This window comes from Aethalodelphis obliquidens, unplaced genomic scaffold (genome assembly GCF_003676395.1).
Source record: "Aethalodelphis obliquidens isolate GAN/ISIS:26980383/991018 unplaced genomic scaffold, ASM367639v1 scaffold23, whole genome shotgun sequence".
Lineage (NCBI taxonomy): Eukaryota > Metazoa > Chordata > Mammalia > Artiodactyla > Delphinidae > Aethalodelphis > Aethalodelphis obliquidens.
Genome location: NW_020837967.1, coordinates 11,887,463 through 11,911,116, shown reverse-complemented (window position 1 = coordinate 11,911,116; position 23,654 = coordinate 11,887,463). Strand labels below are relative to the sequence as shown.

The 23,654-nt window shown below is 34.6% G+C and overlaps 1 protein-coding gene and 1 long non-coding RNA gene across 2 annotated transcripts in view; one reads left to right on the top strand and one right to left on the bottom strand.

The window, feature by feature from the left end:
- The first annotated feature begins 383 nt into the window (after nt 1-383).
- On the top strand, nt 384-7,720 carry LOC113628322 (uncharacterized). Its single transcript, XR_003435987.1, has 3 exons — nt 384-497; nt 4,342-4,449; nt 5,533-7,720. It is a non-coding gene; the product is annotated as an uncharacterized LOC113628322 (long non-coding RNA).
- A 1,822-nt stretch (nt 7,721-9,542) lies between these two features.
- Nucleotides 9,543-23,654, bottom strand: part of MALRD1 (MAM and LDL receptor class A domain containing 1) — a 604,410-nt gene continuing 590,298 nt past the window's right edge. The window contains exons 40-41 of the mRNA XM_027121490.1: nt 13,036-13,111; nt 9,543-10,434 (exon numbers count right to left, since the gene is read on the bottom strand). Of these exons, the coding sequence (XP_026977291.1) occupies nt 10,354-10,434; nt 13,036-13,111 (157 nt within the window). The 3' untranslated portion in view covers nt 9,543-10,353. The remainder of the gene's footprint in view (nt 10,435-13,035; nt 13,112-23,654) is intronic.

The following is a 23,654-nucleotide window of genomic DNA, read 5'->3' as shown; positions in this document are numbered from 1 at the left end:
CTGAAGGAATAGATTTTGTAATCCATTCTTGCTCTACAATCACAGGTCACTGTCTAAATTAAGATCTGAACTTTACATTCTTATTCTATTATTTTCTCAGCCAATTCTTGATATGTTTCCCACACCTATGATCTATGAAAAATGTAACAAAATACCATTGCGGGTCCCATGTAACAGCACTGTTATGGACTGAAAGTTTGTATTCTCCAAAATTCACATGTCAAAGCACTAACCATAATGTGATGGTATTTGGAGATAAGGCTTTGCGAAAGTAATTAGGTTAAGATGAGGTCATGAGGGTGGGGCCTCATGATAGGATTAATGCCTGGAAAAGAAGAGGCACAAGGAGAGTTTATTTCTCCTTGTCTCTGCCCTAACACAAGTAAGAGGTTGTGTGAGCACACAGAAGGCAGCTGCCTATAATTTAAGAGAAGAGAGCTCAGAATGAAACCTACATTGCTGGCACCTTGATCTTGGATTTCCCAGACTCTAGAACTGTAAGAAATAAATTTTTGTTGTTTAAGCCACCCCGTCTAAAATATTTTTTGTTACAGCAGCTCAAGTTGACTAAGGCAAGCCCCAATTTATGCTTCAGTTGGTTTTCTTTGGTTGTTAGCAACAGAAACCTACCCTGACTAACTTTAGCAAGACACAGGGATATTGCTTAATAGACTAATTCCCATCAGAAAAAAATCAATTAGCCTGCCTGAGAGTTGGTAAAATTTAATCCAGGACTTTGGTATCAATTTTTATAACTAACATGAGTCAAAATTATATTTTTCTTTGCTATTTGCTATTTGTGATCTCTTGAATCAATTTTTATAATTGGCATTTCCCTAGAAAATTATTAATTTTATCCAGGTTTTCAAATTCACTAATACAAATTACTTTTTTATAATAATTATATTTTTTACACTTTTATTAAAATATAATTGACATAAGACATTGTACTAAAGTGTATTACATAATGATTTGCTGTGTGTGTGTACTGTGAAATGCTAACCACAATAAGTTTAGTTAGCATCTGTCACCACATATAGTTAGTTTTTCTTCTTGTGATGAGAACTTTTAAGATCTACTCTCTTAGCACCTTTCAAATATGCAATACAGTGTTATTAACTATACTCACCATGCTGTACATTATATCCTCAGAACTTACTTATAACTGGAAGTTTGTGCCTTTTGACCACTTTTACCTATTTCCCCTACCTCCCACCCCAGCCTCGCAACCATCAAACTGTTCTCTGTATCTATAAGTTCATTTTTGTTTTGTTTTATTTTGTTTTTAGATTCCACATATAAGTGAGATCATACAGTATTTGTCTTTCTCTGACTTATTTCACCTAGGTCACAAACAACCAGAGGAGAAAAAAAAAAAAGAAGATATACAATGGCCAGTAAGCACATAAAAAGATGCCCAACATTATTAGTTATTAAGGAAATCCAAATCAAAACCATAAGATACCTCTTCATAAAAACTAGGGTAGCTATAAAAAATATATGGACAATAACAAATCTTTGTGAAAATGTGGAGATACTGGGACCCTAAACATTGCTGGTAGAAGTGTAAAATGATGCAGCAATTATAGAAAACAGTTTGGCTGTACCTGAAAAAGTAAACATAGAGTTAATTTATGATCCACAATTTCACTCTTTGGTATATACAAAAGAGAGCTGAAATCATATGTTCACATAAAAACTTGTCCATGAATGTTCATAGCAGTTCTACTCAGAAAAGCCAAAAAGTGGAAACAATCCTGATGTCCATCAATTGAGGAATAGATTTTAAAAATGTGGTATATCCATTCAATGGAATATAATTCAAAAATGAAAAGTAAAGAAGTACTTATACATGCTACATGATGGATAATCTTGAAAACATTATTCTATGTGAAAGAAGTCAGACATAAAAAAGTCACATATTGTATGATTCCATTTCTATTAAGTATCCAGGTCAAATCTGCAGAGACTGAAAGTAGATAAGTGACTGCCAGGGGATTTGAGGAGCTGGGAATTGACTGCTAAAAAGCATACAGTTTCTTTTGAGGGGGCGGTGATAGAAATATTCTGGAATTAGTGAACGATGATGAATGCATAGTAGTTGAATATACTAAAGACCTTTGAATTTTACGATTTAAAATAGTAAATTTTATGGTATGTGAATTATATCTCAAAAACATTTAAAAATGCATAGTTCATGAATTATCACAAAGATCATACTTGTGTTACAGCACCTAAGTCAAAAAGAGTAGGGCATTGCCAATATTGCATATCTCCTTTCATGTTTTCTTTCATGGTTTTACCTTCTGGACTTTCACACCTAAATACTGTTCCTAATATGTATGATATTTTTGCATCTACCCTATTTTACTCAACATTATGCTTGTGTGATTCATCACTGTTGTTGCAAATACCTATAGTTTGTTCACTTTCATTGTTATATATTTTTCTAGCGTATTAATAGGCTACACTTTATTTAATATATGTATATACAATGGACAGATATTTGGAATTTTCCCTATTACAAATAATGCAAGAATCATCATTTCTTAATGCACATATGTATGCAATTTTGTTGATTGCACATTTTATTGGATGCATATATTTATTGGATTCACATATGTATGCAATTCCTGAAGAGGGTGAATTGCTGGGTTATGGGGTATGCATATGCTCAGCCTTAGTAGATAATTACAAACAAATTTACACCATCCCCAGCAAGTATGAAGGGTTCAGTTGCTTCATTTCCTTGTCATTGTATACTTTGTATAGGCAGCATCCTTGGTATTTGCTCACTGTCTTAGTTAACTCAGGGTGTCATAACGAAATACCATAGACTGGGTGGCTTAAACAATAAAGATTTATTTCTCACATTTCTGAAAGCTGGGTAGTCCAAGATCAAGGTGCCAGCAAGGCAGGTTTCATTCTGAGGCCTCGTCTCTTAGCTTGTAGGCAGCCACCATTTTACTTCGTGCTCACATGATCTCTTCTTTGTATGCTTAAGGGAGGAGAGACAGCCGGCAAGCTCTCAGGTTTCTTGTCTTAAAAAGTCACTAATCCCATCATGAGGGCCCCACACTCATGACCTCATACTAAATTGCGGGAGACGGGCACAGATATTCAGTCCGCAACAGCAACATTTGGTATTGTCAGTCTTTTAAAATTTCAGTCATTCTATCTTGCATATAGCGATATATATTAGCCTAACATCTAGTGTTACCTACTGGCACATTTAGTTTGGATTTGCCTGATGATTTATAAGGTTAAGGATTTATTCATATGTTTATTGACTCATCTTCTTTTGTAGATTTCCTATTCAAGTGGCTTGTCAATTTTTCTTTTTCTTTTTTTTTTTGATTTACAATGTTTTAAAACATATTAGACATATAAGTTCTTTTTTGGGCTTATAGGTTGCAAATAACTTCTCACACGCTGTGTTTCATTCTTCACTGTCTCAATTTTGTTGAGCAGAAGTTTCTAAATATAATGTCATCCAATTTATTGATTGTTAATTATGGTTAATTTTTTGGTTAAGAAGTCCTTCCCTTCTTGGAGATAATAATCACATTTTTCTATATTCTAGGTCAGCCTGGGAGGTTAATTGTTGTGCCTTTTACCTTTACATATACAGTAAAATCCACCTAGGGATGATTTTCATGTAAAGTTTATAGTGGGAGTCAGATTGCCCTTATTTTTCTAAATTGAAACAGAAGTTTAAGCTTATCATTGAAAATGTCCTCCTTTTTGCACTGTTCCACAACGCCACATGGGTAAGTCAGGTACCCATGTATATAGTATTTGTTTCTGGGATCTCTATTCTGTGTCATTGGTCGATTTGGTTATTTTTATGCCAACACCACAATGCACTAATTATTCTAACTTTGTATATGATATACAGTAAAGAACTCCTCAGACCATATTCTTTCAGAGTTTCCTGGCTAAATTTGGCCCACTGTGTTTCCATATAAATTTGAGCCAGCTTCTCAGGTCTTAACCATCTGACAGGAATTTGATGGGGATTTTATTGACTTTACAGATTAATTTGGAAAAATCAAATATTGTATCTATTTATAGGCCTATTTTAATATCTCTCAATATTTTAGGCCATATATGTCTTTTGTAAGATTTATTATTCCAATGTATTTATTTTAAATTTATTATGATAGTTTCATTTAAAATAATTTGTTTTATGTTTCTTCAAGATATATATTCAATTGAGCATTATATATTATTCTTGTATCTAACAAACTTGTTATACTATCTATAATGACAATGTATTTTTTCTTTTCCAATACTTATATATATATATATTTCTTTTTTTATGTCTTATTTTCTCACTAGGATCACCAGTAAAAAGTTCAAATATTTTAAAAGAAGTGGTATTAGTGGCCATTCTTGGCTCATTCCTAATACCAAATTGAAATCAACATTCCACCATTAAGTATAGTTGTGAGTATTTTTGTAGCCACTTTTTATCACATTAGAAAAATTCTCTTTTTAGTCTTCTAAGATATTTTTTATTATGAACAGATGTTGTAGTGACCAAATGCTTTTTATGCATATATTAAAATGATCATGTGCTTTTATTCTCATTCTGTTAATGATTGATTTTTAAAGTTAAACTTAGATTTGTGGAATAAATATGAAAACAGTGATATATTCATAATAAAAAATATACATTTAGTACTTCACATCTGTTTTTATGAGTAACATTGACCTAAAATTTTCCTTTATTGTGATGTCTTTGTCAGAGCTTGTATCGAAATTTTGCTGTCCTCATAAAATGTGTTAGGAAGCATTATCTCTTTTCCTGTTCTCTTGAAGTGTTTATATGTCTGGCATTATTTACTTTTTTTTTTTTTTTTTGCGGTACGTGGGCCTCTCACCGTTGTGGCCTCTCCTGTTGCGGAGCACAGGCTCCGGACACGCAGGCCCAGCGGCCAAGGCTCACGGGCCCAGGCGCTCCACGGCATGTTGGATCTTCCTGGACCGGGGCACAAACCCATGTCCCCTGCATCGGCAGGCGGACTCTCAACCACTGCGCCACCAGGGAAGCCCTATTTATTTTTTTAAAGTATTATAATATTTGCTAGTGGATCTTATGAACCTAGAGTTTCTGAAGGAAGATGAAGTATGGATCAATTACTTTAACTGGTATAGGATTACTTAGGTCTTCTACTTCTTAAGTTTTTTTTAGAAATTTGTAATTTTCCAGGAATTTGTTTATTTCCTCTAGAGTTTGATATTTTTATATTTTTGGTTGTAAAGTTCTTTTGTCTTTTTTTTTTTTTACAATACTGTCATTACCCTCCTATTTCTGGGATCTGTAATGATTTTATCATTTCCATTTCTGACATTGGCTATTTGTACATTATCTTTTTTCTTTGGTTTGTTTCCTAAGAGCTTTTTCATTTTATGCTTTATTTCCCCAAAGTTTCATCAGGGGGTTATTACACTTTTTAAAGAAACAACACAGTTTTATTGATCCACTTCATTTTATATGTTTTCTATTTTATTAATTTCTTACCTTAGATATTTGAAGAAACTTGGGTGCTAACAATGTAAAGAAGAGTTATGAGATCAGCATCGAGGGGAGGATAGAAGTCCCAGATGGGATGAATCCACATAATATAGAGTGTTTGTTACTTACCTCTCCTCTCACTGTCTCACTGCCTTGTCTCACTTCTTTCACTGTAAATATTTCTTTACAGATATTTGTTGAACAAATTAATGACAATATAGTTATCCCACAGTGACTAATTTTTTTCTTTAGCCATTAGTTTATGGTTAGTGATAGACTAATTGTCTGTTATTAAAAAAATAAAATAAAAAGCTTGATAGAGAAACAAGGTTTCTTATTCCTGATCTCTTACGCTGGCATTTCTTTTATTGGCCCCAAATTATATACTGACTGCAGATAATTATGCTAATTTCCTCAGCTGATTTCTTAGTAACACAACTCTGGGAAAATATTATAAAACTCTGAGGGAGTTGTCTTGAAAGGGGCAAGAACCAGGCCTAAATAAATAAACATTTTAAAAATTAGAAGAATAAAAAGCTCTTTATTATTGCTTCCACATTCTAGAGAAGAGAATGTGTTCTTTACTCTCTCAGAATGTTTAATGACATGTATCATGTGAATTTTTAAGTGGATCTTTAAGATCTTTAAGTCATTCATTCATTCTTTTATTTATTTGCATGCATACTTTGCTTCATAGTTAATGAGTTCTTTAATTCAAGATATGGCATGCAACCAGTTTCACTGAAATTTCACAAAGTGGGTGCTTGTAGAAAGTGGTGTCTTTTCACTTCTAATTATTTAAAGAGCAAGGTCTTGAATTTGATGTTACTTATTTTAGACATTAACCCTTGAACTGATTTTCTAGATACAATAGCAAAGAAATCCCAGGCATTCTGCAAGTTGATACAAAGAAAAGCAGAATAACTACTTCTAAGACTCACAAAGCTGTCATTGTTCAGACAGTGAAATATATACTTGAAATCTTATTTTTTAAAAGGCTTTTTGGAAAAAAATTCAGAGTCCTTTTATGGATGTTCCCTGGTTTTTATTTTTAAGAATAAAGTTTAAGACTACTTATTGCGAAAGACATTGCCATGAATATAGTAGTTGGTTTACCTAAAGTACATGCCCTTAAATGCAAAATACAAGGCGGTTATTATTTAAAGGAGTCATGAATCTTCAGTTCTTGGTGTGATAAATGTGAAAAATGATTGACAGCCATGAAGATGAAAAGGGAAAAGCAAATTTTTACACAATTCTTTCAAAATGCCATCTAAATGTAGAAAAAAGTAGGCAAAGATGATATGGGTATAACAGAATGATATGTTATATTTATATACCAAGAAAGCACTATTAAAATATGCTTCTTTATCACATATGTTTGCTAGTTTGCTTACAGCTAAACATGGTTTGTCTTATTTATAACATTACTATGCTAAAATTTGGCTGATTCTAGTTAAAATATACATACTGGGAAATATTTTTAGTGCTTATTAGATTTATAGAGATTACTGCTGTGCTATTCACAGGAAAATATTTCAATATTGTTCTAAGCCAGTGCTCTCGGAGAAAACTTTATGTGATGATGGAAATGTTCTCTGTGTTGTGCAATACAGTGGCCACAAGCCACATGTGGTTACTGAGCACTTGGAATGTGGCTAGTACAACTAAAGAAATGCACTTTAAAAGTTTATTTAATTTTAGCTAATTTAAATTTCATATTAAATATCCACACGTGGCTAACATACTATACAGCACATTATTTCCATGTATGTGAGTTAAAACACATAAACTACTTAGAACAGTATTTGGCAGATAATTAGTACTTATTAGCTTGCTATTAATGTTGCTATTGTTATTAATATGCTTAAAGTATATTTTGGGAAAGAGCAGGTTGGTCACGTGAATCCAGTTAGCAATAAGATATTGTCTTAAATATTTGTGCACTCAAAGTCCTAAGAATCTGTCAGCACTACTCATTAGTATCTGTTCTCCTGACATCCACCAGCTTAAAAAAAAAAAATTGTTTTCAATAGATTCTCTGTCCATTGTGAAATCTGAGATGTTTTTATGATTTAAAGCTGAGTTATATAATTTGTGGACTCCGTATACTTCCTGTTGTCCCTTCCTCTATTTTTCTTCTTCCTTTGCCTATTTTAAAAATCACAATGGTGCAAATTTGGACTTATATCAAAAAGTTTTCAGAGGAAGAAATATGCAAATAAAAATAAATTTTTTCTAAATCTTACATTAAATTATGAAAACAACATAAGCATCTACCTCTTCTACTTATTGGATAAGAAAAATCAATTTTATTAGTTTAGTTTCATAGAATTGACATATATATTTATAAGACCTCACAAATATTTGACTTAAATATTTTAGAGCACATTTAACTTGCTCCCGAAGAAAATTTTGAACACTTTTAAGAGTATCTTAATTTTTAGGCTCTGTAGATTTTCTGTCATTAGTCTCAATCAGGAGCTACATATGTTATGAATTCTCTCAGTATTCCTATGAAACAAGTCAATTTAAGTTGGATAATCATTTTCATTATCTCTTTTGCACCTTCTCTACATTTTTCATGCATTAGCTTTGAGGTCTTTACTAAAACCATACCTGAATTTTAATTCACTGCTTCTTTAAGAAGTTAGGCAAAGATCTTGATTATATTTGTTTAGTTTTTAACAAATTTATTGGAGTATAATTGCTTTACAGTCTTGTGTTAGTTTCTGTTGTATAACAAAGTGAATCAGCTATATGTATACATATATCCCCATATCCCCTCCTTCTTGCATCTCGCTCTCCCCCTCCCCATCCCACCCCTTCCCACTAGCTATCTATTTTACATTTGGTAGTGTATATACATCAATGCTGCTACTCTCTCACTTCGTCCCAGCTTACCCTTCCCCCTCCCTGTGTCCTCAAGTCCATTCTCTACGTCTGAGTCTTTATTTCTGTCCTGCCCTTAGGTTCATCAGAACCTTTTTTTTTTTTTTTTTAGATTCCATATGTATGTGTTAGCATGCAGTATTTGTTTTTCTCTTTCTGACTTACTTCACTCTGTATGACAGACTCTAGGTCCATGCACCTCACTACAAATAACTCAATTCCGTTCCTTTTTATGGCTGAGTAATTTTCCATTGTATGTATGTGCCACATCTTCTTTATCCATTCATCTGTCGATGGACACTTAGGTTGCTTCCAGTCCTGGCTATTGCAAATAGTGCTGCAATGAACATTGTGTACATGTCTCTTTTTGAATTATGGTTTTCTCAGAGTATATGCCCAGTAGTGGTATTGCTGGGTCATATGGTAGTTCTATTTTTAGTTTTTTAATGAACTTCCATACTGTTCTCCATAGTGGCTGTATCAATTTACATTCCCACCAACATGCAAGAGGGCTCCCGTTTCTCCACACCCTCTCCAGCATTTATTGTTTGTAGAATTTTTGATGATGGCCGTTCTGACCCGCATGAGGTGATACCTCATTGTGGTTTTGCTTTGCATTTGTCTAATGATTAGTGATGTTGAGCATCCTTTCATGTGCCTGTTGGCCATCTGTATATCTTCTTTGGGAAAATGTCTATTCAGGTCTTCTGCCCATTTTTTAATTGGGTTATTTTTTTGATATTGAGTGGTATGAGCTGTTTATATATTTTGGATATGGATATTAACCCCTTATTGGTCATGTCATTTGAAAATATTTTTTCCCATTCAGTAAGTTGTCTTTTCGTTGTGTGAATGGTTTCCTTTGCTGTGCAAAAGTTGTTAAGTTTAATTAGGACCCATTTGTTTACTTTTGCTTTTTGTTCCTTTTGCCTTAGGAGATAGATCCAAAAAATATTGCTACAGTTTATGTAGAGTGCTCTGCCTACATTTTCTTCTAGAAGTTTTATGGTTTCAGGTCTTACATTTAGTTCTTTAATCCATTTGGAGTTTGTTTTTGTGTATGGTGTTAGGAAGTGTTCTAATTTCATTCTTTTACATGTAGCTGTCCAGTTTTCCCAGAACCACTTACTGAAGAGAATGTCTTTTCTTCATTGTATATTTTTGCTTCCTTTGTTGTTGATTAATTGACCATAAGTGTGTGGGTTTATTTCTGGGCTCTCTATTACGTTCAGAACAACAAAGCTTCTTGACATATATTTTAGCAATATTTTTATATCTATGTAAAGATAGATGTTAAATGATTATTTGAATGAAAGGAAGTTTAGGATGATAATTTATCACATTTTTTCCAAAATGCAGAAATAAATTTTACTCATGGTTATGTTGTTAGGATTACTATGATTTGTCCACCCATTCCTGCTAGTTAGTTTGTATACTAAGTCAGTTCAACTTTGTTTCTAAGGTCAATGGCATCTAAATAAGCATCTTAAAACATCTTTATATTCAGGATCTGAAACAATTTGATTCATCCTTTAAAAAAATGAAAGGAAAACAAGAAACTTAAGTGGAACATTTTATCAAACTATTCATATATATAATGAAGATAAGGTTCTGATTCAGATTCCATGAAAACATTCAATATATTCCATAAGACAATTTATTTGTAAATGTAATAATTAGAGTAGTATTCTGAATCCCTCCTATTTTTACTATTGCATGAGTTTCTATCAGATTTCACGGACTGGAATATAAGATCATACTTGATCTTTTTTTTGTTTGTTGGCTGGTTGGTTGGTTTTTCTTTTTCTTGCCACACCATGTAGCACGTGGGATCTTGGTTCCCCAACCAGGGGTCAAACCCGCGCCCCCTGCAATGGAAGCTCAGAGTCTTAACCACTGGACCACCAGGGAAGTCCCAAGCATACTTGATCTTGATGGTACTATTTGAGATGATTAGATTCAGTCTCCAGGCTTCCTGATGTTGTGTCATATAATGGATTTGAGAAGGAGTACATAGAACTCTAAAGAAAAACACATTGAAAAAAGTTATGATTTTAGGCGTTAAAATAAGAGACTTCTTTCCAGATCATGCAGATTGAGGTGAATTTTTAATGGATTTTCATTGCAGTAATAACTAGAGCATCACCAGCTCCTACTTCAGCACCTCCAGTCCACACCGCCTGAACCACTGACGCAGGCCTAGTCTTGGTGTACGCCCAGCGTCCTCTAGTGGCATAGGAGTCACTGCCTCATCCTCACCTCTGCATATACCTTATATGGATCATGATTTTAAAAATATAGCAACAATAACAAAGTACAAAACCCCCTACTTACTTATGAGACAATTGGGGTAGGTTGAACACTGATTGAATATTTGATTGTGTCAAGGAATTATTATTAAATGTTTAAGCGTGTTACTGTGGTTATATATTTTTTTATGTTCTTATCCTGGTACAACTGAAGTTTGTACAGGTAAAATTAAATGATATCTGGAATTTGCTTAAAAACACTCTGGTTGACACCAAGAGTGAACCATAATGTAAACTATGGACTCTGGGTGATAATGACATATCAGTGTAAGTTCATCAATTGTAAGAAATCTACCCCTCTGGTGGTGGATGTTGATAATGGGGGAGGCTATGCATGGGTGGGGGCAGGGAGTATATGGAAAGTTTTAGGTTCTGCCCTGAACCTAAAACTGCTCTAAAGAAAATTAAGTCTATTTAAAAAAATATCACCACCATTCTGGTGGGTGAAGGGAATAGGTGGCAGTAGAGGTGAAACAAGAATGACCACAGGTTGATAATTGTTGACGTTGGCTGATGGGTATGTGGTTTTCATTATACTATTCTCTCAATTTCTATTTCAGAATATGAGAATTTTCTCTAAGAATGTTCAGAAGAGTATTTTCGGGGAAGTCTATTTCTCTGTTACAATGTCAGGGAAGGTGCACTTAGTTTAATTAATACAAAGTCATTTGTTTCTGAAACAACAGAAATCAAAATAGCAACAAAAGTCTAGAGCTATGACAGGATTTCTTAGCCATTCTTAATCGGAAGAAAAAAACATGAAAGAGGAATGATAAATATAAAAATGTCAAATTTAAAACACATTTTAATTCCTTACATCATTTGTAACTTTCAGATACTAAAAGTTAAGCTACGCTAAAGACTAAAATGATTAAGTTTTCTTTTCTTTAGTAAAAATGAAAATAGGTTTATATTACACCTTCCTACTTTGTCAAGAAGATGTATTACATTTTGTTTCTTAAATATTCATTTATTTATTTGTTTATTATCCATTAAGTAGGGCTACATTTTCTTTTCTTTTTTTTTTTTTTTTGCGGTACGTGGGCCTCTCACTGTTGTGGCCTCTCCCGTTGTGGAGCACAGGCTCCGGACGCGCAGGCTCAGCGGCCATGGCTCACGGGCCCAGCCGCTCCACGGCATGTGGGATCTTCCCAGCCCGGGGCACGAACCCGTGTCCCCTGCAACGGCAGGCGGACTCTCAACCACTGTGCCACCAGGGAAGCCCTACATTTTCATTTTTATTCTACGACTTGACTGACTTGGCAAATCATCCAAATTAATTCTGTGTTCTGGGAAATATCTTCCTTCTTCCTTTCATTCCTAACAAAACAATACTAAAAGTGTATATGACATCATTATTGAAGATGCAATACCCTTAATTTTTCCTTTCCTCTTTTTAAGTTATCAGGTAACAGAAATAAAAAAGTCAAGGGTTGTGTTAGACTTCAACCACATCACTCAAAAATACTAGAAACCACCTGATCTGAAACCTTTGCTACTCGGTTTCAGCAACAGTAACAACTGTTTTATGGAGGATTTTCATTAAAAAAATAATAGGAGAAAATGAAAGTTGGTTTTCTACATGCTCACTTTCACAAGAGAATGAATTTGATACAATATTTCTAAAATCAGATGTAAGGAAGCTTTCATACAGAAGAAGTGATGTGTTATGGCTAATCCTGTTTTATACCCAGATGGATGCTCATATTACCTATTTAAGAAAGGGGTGAGAGAGATTTTATTATACTTGCCATTTTCTCTCTAGCCTACTTCATATTGCACCGATAAGGAATAGCCCTAAAAAGAGGCCAAGAAAGATGTAACACACTTTTCCTTCCTCCTTTCTCTTTCTAAGTTATCAGGTAACAATCCTCACAGCCCACACCTGAATTGAAAGAGAGCATAGAACGCTATCCTCCCTTTTGTGTTTGGGAATAAAACATGAAGAACAGTCAATGAAGAGTTACTGTGAGTAGATGACTAATACTTTGTGGGTTAAACTGATATTTTCCAGATTCGTCAGCTCTATTTGGGTATGAACAGTGACCACAAAGCCATTTAACAGTGAACTGATTCTACAAGCAGATTGAAACCATCCTGAAATGGAAAATTCTCATTGCATATTTAGAGAGACTGAAACTCCTTCCCATGCCATCTCTTTAGTGGAGAAATAATTCCACTAAAACACATCTTTTAACCATGATATGGGAACATGTCCAGACAACACTGTGTGTGTGTGTGTGTGTGTGTGTGTGTGTGCACGTGTGCAGGCTTGTGCCCCGTTCTGAAACAATACAGTTCATTACCACTTACCTCTGTTTTCTCTGGGTTGCTCCAGTTCCCATAAATTGGATTAACAAATGCACAATTAATACTTCTTTTAGTTTTCCTTAAAGCACCCAGGGCCACAAAAAGAAAAGTAAGTATTAAAACGCACCACACGACATTTTCAGGTTATTATCTGATAGAAATCTTTGGGAGACACATTATCTAGCCAGTGTACTTATTTTTATGAATGTATTTCCATAAGTAAAGACTTTTATGCAGGATACCAAGGCAAACACATTCTTGAAAGCAAATGTAATTTGACCTCTGAATATTTAAATCCAAAAAAACCCAAGCACATAAAAAAAGTTGTTCTTAAAATTGATTGCTTAAATATTATTCAAATAATACCAAGGTGTACAAGATTAGAAAGAACAATGTTATATAAAGTTGAATTGGTTATAAGGAAAGGCCACCTTGAAGTCCCATCGACTTCAAGAGTTGCCAAACCCACCACATCCTTTATGACAGTGTCTGCCATAAAGATTTGTATGTAGTGCCTGTCACAGTATTTAACATTTTAAACAGCAAATTTAAATATGAGCATTTTGAAGAGATCTTTATGTTACTATTTCCTTTCATGGATCATAAAGAGGCATGTCCTTGGTAATCTGACATACTGGTCTAGATCTGCATAATTTACTCTGATTAACTGAGCTCCTAAATGATCATTTCCTTTTTATACTTCAGTTACTTAAGAGTCAATAGACTTATCGGAAGACAAGTAGCCCTGCTATAGCTGGTCACAAATGATGAAGAAAAAATACTCATCACAGGAAAAAAATAAATATAACCAGATAACTAAATACACCCTATTGAAGATATAAGGAAAATCCCCAATATGCGCGCACACACGCACACACACACACACACACACACGTACACGTACACATACACATAGTGGAGAATGGAAGACCGATTCCAGGATGATTGCCAGTGTCTTGAGGAGGCAACCAGGAAGAAAAAATATATAATGCATGACTATTTTTGCCCAATCAGAGTATAATGACAATAAATGTTTGTCAATAATGTACCCTTAAATCCTAAAAGAAAAGATAATGAAGAGGAAGTCTTACTGATTTACTCTTTGAAAAGAAACTGTCAGAGGTATGACCTCTTATTTCATCTACCAAACCACATGGTCCTCTTCTAAAAAATAACAGTGTTAATGAGCGCAATAGCATAATCAGGGTAATTGTGTTTGACTGACAATACATTCTCCCTGTGGATTCAGTGTCTTCTAAGCTTCCTGACCTCCGCTGTTTCCATGTAATTGGCTTCAATATTCAATAGCTTAACCAGTTCACCTTCATTGCATCTACGTTTTGGTTATTGATGAAGAGGGCCACAGCAGCCATTTTTGTGAGTTATTTTGTGAAAAAAAAATCATATACTCTTAAACGGTGAGGCAACAAGTTAATTCCTTAACCACTAATTGAAAACTTATGAGTTGCTCTAATTAAATTGAATGAGTGGTGCTTGATTCTTTGCCTTTTCTCTCTCCAAGGCTAGTCGATGTTAAGTTCTCAGAGCAGTAAGCTCAATAATTGGCATAGTTAGAGCAAGAGCCTAGACAGTGCTGCTCGCAAAACAGACTGGGTGGGAAGTGAAGTGGTGTTTTGAAATATGTCAAAATGTGAAAGCAAAGGCTGGTACAGGAGAAACAACATGCAGGGAGGGAGAATTAGAACAAAATGGAAATTAGGCACTAGGTAAAGATGGGACAGCCCCAAACACCGACAGCTCAGAAAAATTATTCTTGGCTGAAATCAGGCATGAAATCAGGAAACAGGAGGAAACCCAAACCACAAAGACTAGACAGGACAGATGGTCCAAAGGCTGGGCAGGCAACCAGGAACTGGAGGGACAGGCTCGGCTGTCAGTTGGATAGAATTGAGGTACATGCAACACAAAAGATTTTGATATGAGGTGCTTATTTTTGGCTTTGAACTGCTGAGACCCCAGATGACCTAAACCAATATTGGCAGGCAGAAGTCAAGTAAATTGATCAATTTTCCAACCCTATTAATTCAGCTATTGAAGCTACTTTTCTTCTGAAGGATTTTAAGTCTTAAATAATTTTCTATTAAAATAAAGTGGCCAGCCTTTGGGGATTGGGTGACTATAAAGAAAGAAGGGTGATACATAAGTGTCAGGATATGGAGTTGTAATAAAACAAGAAAGGGTCACAGTATGAGTAGTGGAAGGTGAGCAAATTTCTTTACTTCAACTTATGTTTATTAGTAATCTCAAACTTTTATTTTTCCCAGATCAAGTGTATGTCTCCCAACATTGGAAATCTCTGAATGGTTGGGCTTAATTCTTAATGTCTTTCCTATTTAAAAGGTAAAATATTACCCACTGCCCATAGATACTTCCATTAAGAAAAATTTTAAATGTCGACTCCATATATTTACCATTTCAAGTTCTATGATATAATTTTCTACCTTCATCAATTATATACATTCAAGCGTAATTTGTTTAAGTAAAACACAATTTTACTTAAAATGATGGATCCTGATATGAGGAAAAACAAAATGTTTGACTGTGAAGTTTTCTGCCACTTCTAACACTGTATGGTGCAATGATAGTCTGCATTAGGATAAAAAATGCTTGTTTAACTTACTGTATCTGTCATTGAGCAGACAGCTCTTTAAGAGCTGAGGTTTCAAAGAATGGAGCGACCTCTAGGAATCAGCAAGACATTGACTTAGAAGCTTAGAGTAGAGGAAAGGAAGCTGCATGGATCACATGAGTTTTCCTCCCCTAACTTGTGATGAATTCACTTAAATTATTACTAAGCTCTGGCTGCATCCACTATGTGCAGGCACTGTATAGGGTGGCATTATGAAGGGGCTAAACAGACAAAATGTTTCTGATGCAAGTTTCCAATTTAAGTTTAGTGAGCATATGAACACCTCTAAAGGAACTGACTTCATAGCTTATTAACTAACAAAGTTGTTTTAGTGTTGATTAAAAACATGAAAGTATTTACAATAGATATCTGAAATCACTGTAGATGGGCAATGAAGAAAAACAAAACAAAACTTCATCTATGTTGCATCCAGTAAACATGACTTTCACACACCATACACTTCACCCATTTAAAGAATATAATTCAAAGTTTTTTAATAAAATGAATTTTATTAATTTAAAAAAACTTTGTAAAATATATATAACAAAATTTTCCATTTTACCCACTTTTTAAAAGTGTACAATTCAGTGGCATTCACAGTGTTGTGCAACCATTACCATTACCTATTTCTAAAACATTTGCATCAGTAGAAATGGAAATTCTATAGCCGTTAAACAATAAAAACTGTTCTCCTCTTCCTCCAGCCCCTGGTAACCTCTAACTTACTTTATGTCTCTATGAATTTACCTAGTCTAGGTACTTCATATGAGTGGAATAATACAATATTTATCCTTTTGTCTGACTTATTTCACTTAGCATAATGTTTTCAAGGTTAATCCATATTGTAGCATGTATAAGAACTTCAATAATTTTTATGGCTGAATAGTATTCCATTGTGTGCATATGCTACATTTTGTTTATTCATTCATCTGATGATGGACACTTGAGATGTTTCCACCTTTTGACTATTGTGAATAATGCTGCTTTGAACATTGGCGTATAAGTATCTGGGCCCCATTTCAACTCCTTTGGGTATATAACTAGGAATGGAATTGCTGGGTCATATGGTAATACTGTTTTAGGTTATGAGGTGGCACCGGACTGTCTTCCATAGCTGTTGTACCATTTTACATTTCCACAAATAATGTATATGCAGGTTTCTATTTCTCCACATCTTCACCAACGCTTGCTATTTTCTATTTTATTATTACTATTATTGCCATCCCAAAAGGTGGGAAGTGGTATCTAATTATAGATTTGATTCACATTTCCCTAATGACTAATGATGTTGAGCATCTTTTCATATGGTTATTGGCCATTTGTATATCTTCTTTGAAGAAATGTCTGTTCAAGTATGCTTCTTTTTTTAAATTGGGTTGTCTGTCGATTTGATGAGTTGTAGGAGTTTTTATATATTCTGTATATTAAACTCTTATCATATATATGATTTCAAATATTCCCATTCTGTAGGCTTTTTCACTTTCTTAATACCCTTTGATGCATGAAAGTTTTTGATGAAGTCCAATTTATTTATTTTTTTCTTTTGTTTCTTATACTTTTGGTGTCATATATAAGAATGCATTGCCAAATCCCAGGTTATAAAGATTTACTCCTATGATTTTTTCTAAATGTTTTATGGTTTTAGCTCTTATATTGAAGTCTTTGATCTGTTTTGAGTTAATTTTTGTGTGTGGTATGAGGTAGGGGTCCAATTTCATTCTTTTGCATGTAGAAATCCAGTTGTCCCAGCAACACCTATTGAAGAGACTGTTCTTTCCTTATTGAATGGACTTGTCAAAAATCAACTGGTCATAGATGTATGGGTTTATATTTGGATTCTTAATTATAACCCATTAGTCTCTATGTATATTCATATGCCAATACCATATTGTTTTGTTTGCTGTGGCTTTGTGGTAAGTTTTGAAATCAGGAAGTGTGAGCCCTCCAACTTGATCCTTTAACAAGACTGCTTTGGCTTTTTGGTGCCCTTGAAATTCCATATGAATTTGAGGATCAATTTTCCATTTCTGCAGAAAAGGCCGTTGGAGTTTTAATTGGCACTGTGTTGAATCTGTAGATTGCTTTGGGCAGTACTGACATCGTGACAATATTGTCTTCCTATCCATAAACTGGAAATGTCTTTCCATTATTTAGGTTTTCTTTAATTTTTTTCAGTAATGCTTTGTAATTTTAAGTGTAGAAACCTTTCACCTCTCTGGTTAAATTTATTCCCAGGTATTTTATCCTTTTAGATGCTATTCTCAAAAGTGATTGCATTCTTAATTTTTTTTTCTGATTGTTTATTGCTGGTATTTAGGAGCACACCTGATTTTTGTGTGTTGATTTTGTATATTGCAACTTTGCTGAATTCATTTATTAGCTCTAGTAGCTTTTTGGTGGATTCTTTGAGATTTTCTGTATATACATGATCATGTCATTTGTAATAGATTTATTTATTCCTTTCTAATTTGCATGGCTTTTTTTGTCTTTTTCTTGTCTAATTGCTCTGGTTAAGGTTTCTTATTGGTAAACACATTTATCTCTAGCTTAGTGGAACTATAAAACCTTCATTAATATAAAACAAAATTGTAATGCTAGCGTATGAGGCAAATTATTATGGCAACATTTGGACAGTTTTGGGTAGAGTCTGATTGTCACTTAATGTGAAACCTTTAGACTGGATAAGTGAATAAACCTTTATCTAGGTTGAAAGAAAAACAAGGTGACAGTGAGCATAGGTGTCACCCTGCATGTTGAAGAATGGCTATCAGGAGGGTTACAAGGAAAGAATGACAAGACAATGCCTGAATTGTTTTCATTGACAAGTCTATACTTCAAAATAAACATCAATTTACACATATTGTAAGTTCATTAATTAATAATTTTAATCAACTTTTATAATTTGTCTTACTGAGTGTGTCTTCTTATTAATTTTATTTACTAAATTAATTGTTGCTTTTGGTTATCAATCAGTGGTTTACTTTCTTTCTGTTAAGAACAGACATGTTTTTCTCCAATTTACTGGTATGTCATTTCGTGTGTCTGAGAAACTACTCACACTTCTTAGTCAAATCCACCAAACACCTAGTGGTAGTCCCCACTACCATCTCATGGGAGTAAATCTGTCACAATGTATTCATATTTAAAAATAGGCTTAGAAGGGCTTCCCTGGTGGTGCAGTGATTGAGAGTTGGCCTGCCAATGCAGGGGACTTGGGTTCGTGCCCCGGTCCGGGAAGATCCCATATGCCGCGGAGCGGCTAGGCCCGTGAGCCATGGCCGCTGAGCCTGCACGTCCGGAGCCTGTGCTCTGGCAACGGGAGAGGCCACAACAGTGAGAGGCCTGCGTACCGCAAAAAAAAAAAAAAAAAAAGGTCATGAGCTCAAAACTTTAGCACAAATTATAAAAGTAAGGTGGAATGCCATTTGAGATGGCCATGCATGATGATTCCTGTTACACCCAGGTGGATGGCATTATAAAACTCTACTGTAAAAACCTGTCTACTAAAAAGTATGAAGAACAACACTTTCTGAAATTGGGCAATCCTAATGCAGCTATCTAGGTGGTTTGCAGAGATAAACACGATAATTTATTTACCAAAAGATATTTGCTGTGCATGTGTGTGTGGAGGAATTTGCTCTCATGCTTCCATTAAAGAAATGATTTCTATATTTGTTTCTAAATGCTGAAGAACATTCTAAGATCCAAGAAATAACTGTCCTGAGTTAAGGGCCTGAAGGAAAATGATGTCTATAATGTGGTGACTCACTCCTTAAGGTGGTGAAATGTTAGAATGCTGATTATGTTATTTATCATCTTTCATGTTTGTTTAAATTTATCCAACATTTCTAGGACACATATTATCTAACAAACATTGTGTTAGGTCCTATACTTACAAAGTTGATCATTATTTGTTCCTGCCTCTAGAATTTCTTTTGGAGGGTGGCAGCTTGCTAGATTTCTGTCTCTTAGATTAAATTACATTTATAAAATGCCTACCACAAGTAGATGCCCACTAACTGTCCAGTGCTATTCTTTTACCTTCTTTTCTTATTCTCTCCTTTGGTCATTTATATCTTCTTTTAAACTTCCTACTTGTTTCTCCTGACCCCCAAACTTGGGACCAATGAAAGGACATTGGGATAAAGGAAAAAAAATAAGGAAGTGGCAAAATTAGTAATAATACTCACTGTAGTACTTTTAATTTTTTAAAATAAATTTATTTACTTAGAGCTAGCAAGGACCTTTGCAATCATCTTGTTTATGCCTTTTTTACAGATGGAGCAAATGAGGTTCTTCCCCCACTAGATTATAAGTCCTCTGGAGGATAAGGACCTTGTCTGGTTTACTCTTCTCTCTATCTCAGCACCTAATACAGTACCTAGTGCAGCAGGAATCAACTGAATGTTTATAGAAAGAATAACTTAATGAATGCACATAGTCCAAAGGCTTAATGATGGAAAAAAAGCCACTAACCAGCTCTCTACTCTGTTATTCCATGCCTACTCCCAGCAATATACTTCATCAATACTCAGAGAGAAAAGACATTCATTTTTACTACTGTTACCATGGAGTCACATTTGTATTTAGATTTCTGTTCCACTGAGCCCAAGACTTTAAGTGGGCCAGGAGCCTACTTTTGACCTCTGTCTCTTTCATTTTTTTTTTTTTTTTTTCAGCTGGTTAAGTGCCAGCTCAGAGGAGCAGCCTGGGGGCTTTCCTGAGGATGAGTAGAGTATAAGAGAATAGGGATGGTCCTTCTATCTATTTCATTACATGGGAACTGAAAAAGTCATATTATTGGAGAAAAATTAATTTGGTACAAATAACTCATTTTACAATATTTGAAAAATAAAGGTCTGTGTCCCTTATATCTCATATTCTCTGAAAAATAAGAGGTATGAAATATCTATGTATAAATATCAGGGGTTGATGTGAGTTTTCAGGCTATGAAGTATTTGATTTGTTATTGCCGGGGAAAAATGTTTTCTAACCATAAAAGTACATGTGACATATTTTTTTAAAAAAGGGTCCATCTAAATTATGAAATACAATCATTTCACTGGTGGAAATGGAATTCATTTATTCTGGGAGTCATGCCTATTATATTAAATTTTGCTTAGCCAGATTAATGGTGAATCTGGAGTGTCTCAGAGAAGTAAATCTCAATTCTACTCATTTCCACCTATGTCATTTTAAACTCTTCAATTAGGTTTTTCCAAATGTTTCCAGTCCTAAGACTTTCTATGAAGTCTTTCTGAGTGTGCTAATCTTTCAGATAAAGGGAAAATACATTATAAAATCCTAACGAAAATAAAATATTTCTGGTCCCCACTTTTACTCATATCTATTTTTAATGTTCATTAAACATATTTCTGTCAAGAAGAGATCTTTTTAGAAATGTTTGTTTCTTAGGGTACTAATAATTTTTTTTCTCTGCCTCATTATAAAAATTAATGAGTAATGCTCTTATTTTTGCTTCCTGATCTTAGAACCTATAAAAATGAGGTTTTTTTTTTTTTTTGGCTTGTTCATTTTTAACTTGTAGTAATAGGAGGAGATTGGTGCACTGCATTTCCTGTGCAATTATCGGTGCCACACGATTCACATACATCATCTTTCTTTTCTCAAAACCTTAGACAAGTTTTATTTTACACCTGGTCTCTGACTGTTTCCAATTCAAATTTTAGCCTGTCTGAATAGACCGTTTTTAAGGAGAGGTATCACACATTTTTTAATTTAGACACTACTTTGTCCTTTTTGTAATGAGAGCAACTTTATGGCAGTTTGCAAAGATAAGCATAATAGAAGAATATAAGCCAAATGAGAAGGGACTTCCCTGGTGATGCAGTGGTTAAGAATCCGCCTGCCAATGCAGGGGACATGGGTTCGAGCCCTGGTCTGGGAAAATCCTACATGCTGTGGAGCAACTAAGCCTGTGCACCACAACTACTAAGCCTGAATTCTAGAGCCCGCACTCTGCAACAAGAGAAGCCACTGCAATAAGAAGCCTGGGTACCGCAACCGAAGAGTAGCCCCCACTTGCCGCAATTAGAGAAAGCCCACACGCAGCAGTGAAGAAGCAATACAGCCAAAAATAAATAAATTAAAAAAAAAAGACAAATGAGAAACAGATAGGAAGTGGAGAAATGGATTCTTAGAACTGGAAAATAGAGTTGAGCCAGAGGGAAAGAGATGGGGACAGTATATGACATGGGTATGGTGAGCCTATTTACTTACTTAATGTAGGATACAAATTTGACTTTAAGATTCTCCAATTCAAATTTAAGCAGGACAAAAGAATCAATCACATAGGTCACACTTTCAAAAAACAAAGAAAAAAACAGTTGCTTAGAAGCACATCTTTACCAACTCAGGAGAGAAGACTTATGGTATGCATCCTGTCACTATACTCTAGGCTAACAAGGTAACAAGTGCCCACATTATTTTAGGAAGACCAGCAATGGGTTTCACGAAGTTGTTTCAACAAATATGTTGCAAAATATCAGACTGAGACTATGCCAAAATGTGTCTCAGTGAAACTATCTAGGAGAGGGTGGTAGCAAGAAGCGGGAGGGATTAAATGGAACACTTGAAGCACAACAGTGTGTTAGAGAATTAGATTTGGGGAACATTTTATTTTGGCTGCACTGTGCAGCATGTTGGGTCTTACTTCCTCGACCAGGGATGGAACCCAGCCCTTGGCAGTAAGAGGAAGGAGACCTAATGACTGGACGGCCAGGGAATTCCAATGAGGGGCATTTTAATATGGTTGTGTTTATCATAAAAAAGCCAGCACCAAGATTGCAATTTGTAGTGTGTAATTATAGTGTGGCACATTAAATCTATTATAAGAATCTATAGATAGTAAAACTGTCACTGTTTGCAGATGACATGATACTTTACATAGAGAATCCTAAAGATGCTACCAGAAAACTACTAGAGCTAATCAATGAATTTGGTAAAGTAGCAGCATACAAAATTAATGCACAGAAAGCTCTTGCATTCCTAAACACTAACGACAAAAAATCTGAAAGAGAAATTAAGGAAACACTCCCATTTACCACTGCAACAAAAAGAATAAAACACCTAGAATAAACCTACCTAAGGAGACAAAAGACCTGTATGCAGAAAACTATAAGACACTGATGAAAGAAGTTAAAGATGACACAAACAGATGGAGGGATATACCACGTTGTTGGATTGGAAGAATCAACATTGTGAAAATGACTATACTACCCAAAGCAATCTACAGATTCAATGCAATCCCTATCAAACTACCAATGGCAATTTTCACAGAACTAGAACAAAATATTTTACAATTTGTATGGAAACACAAAAGACCTCGAATAGCCAAAGCAATCTTGAGAAAGAAAAACAGAGCTGGAGGAATCAGGCTCCCTGACTTCAGACTATACTACAAAGCTATGTAATCAAGACAATATGGTACTGGCACAAAAACAGAAGTATAGATCAATGGAATAGGATAGAAAGCCCAGAGATAAACCCACACACATATGGTCACCTTATCTTTGATAAAGGAGGCAAGAATATACAATGGAGAAAAGACAGCCTCTTCAATAAGCGGTGCTGGGAAAACTGGACAGGTACATGTAAAAGAATGAAATTAGAACACTCCCTAACACCATACACAAAAACAAACTCAAAATGGATTAAAGACCTAAATGTAAGGCCAGACATTATAAAACTCATAGAGGAAAACATAGGCAGAACACTGTATGACATAAATCACAACAAGATCCTTTTTGACCCACCTCCTATAGAAATGGAAATAAAAGCAAAAATAAACAAATGGGACCGAAAGAAACTTCAAATCTTTTGCACAGCAAAGGAAACCATAAACAAGATGAAAAGACAACCCTCAGAATGGGAGAAAATATTTGCAACTGACAAAGGATTAATCTCCAAAATATACAAGCAGCTCATGCAACTCAATATCAAAAAAACAAGC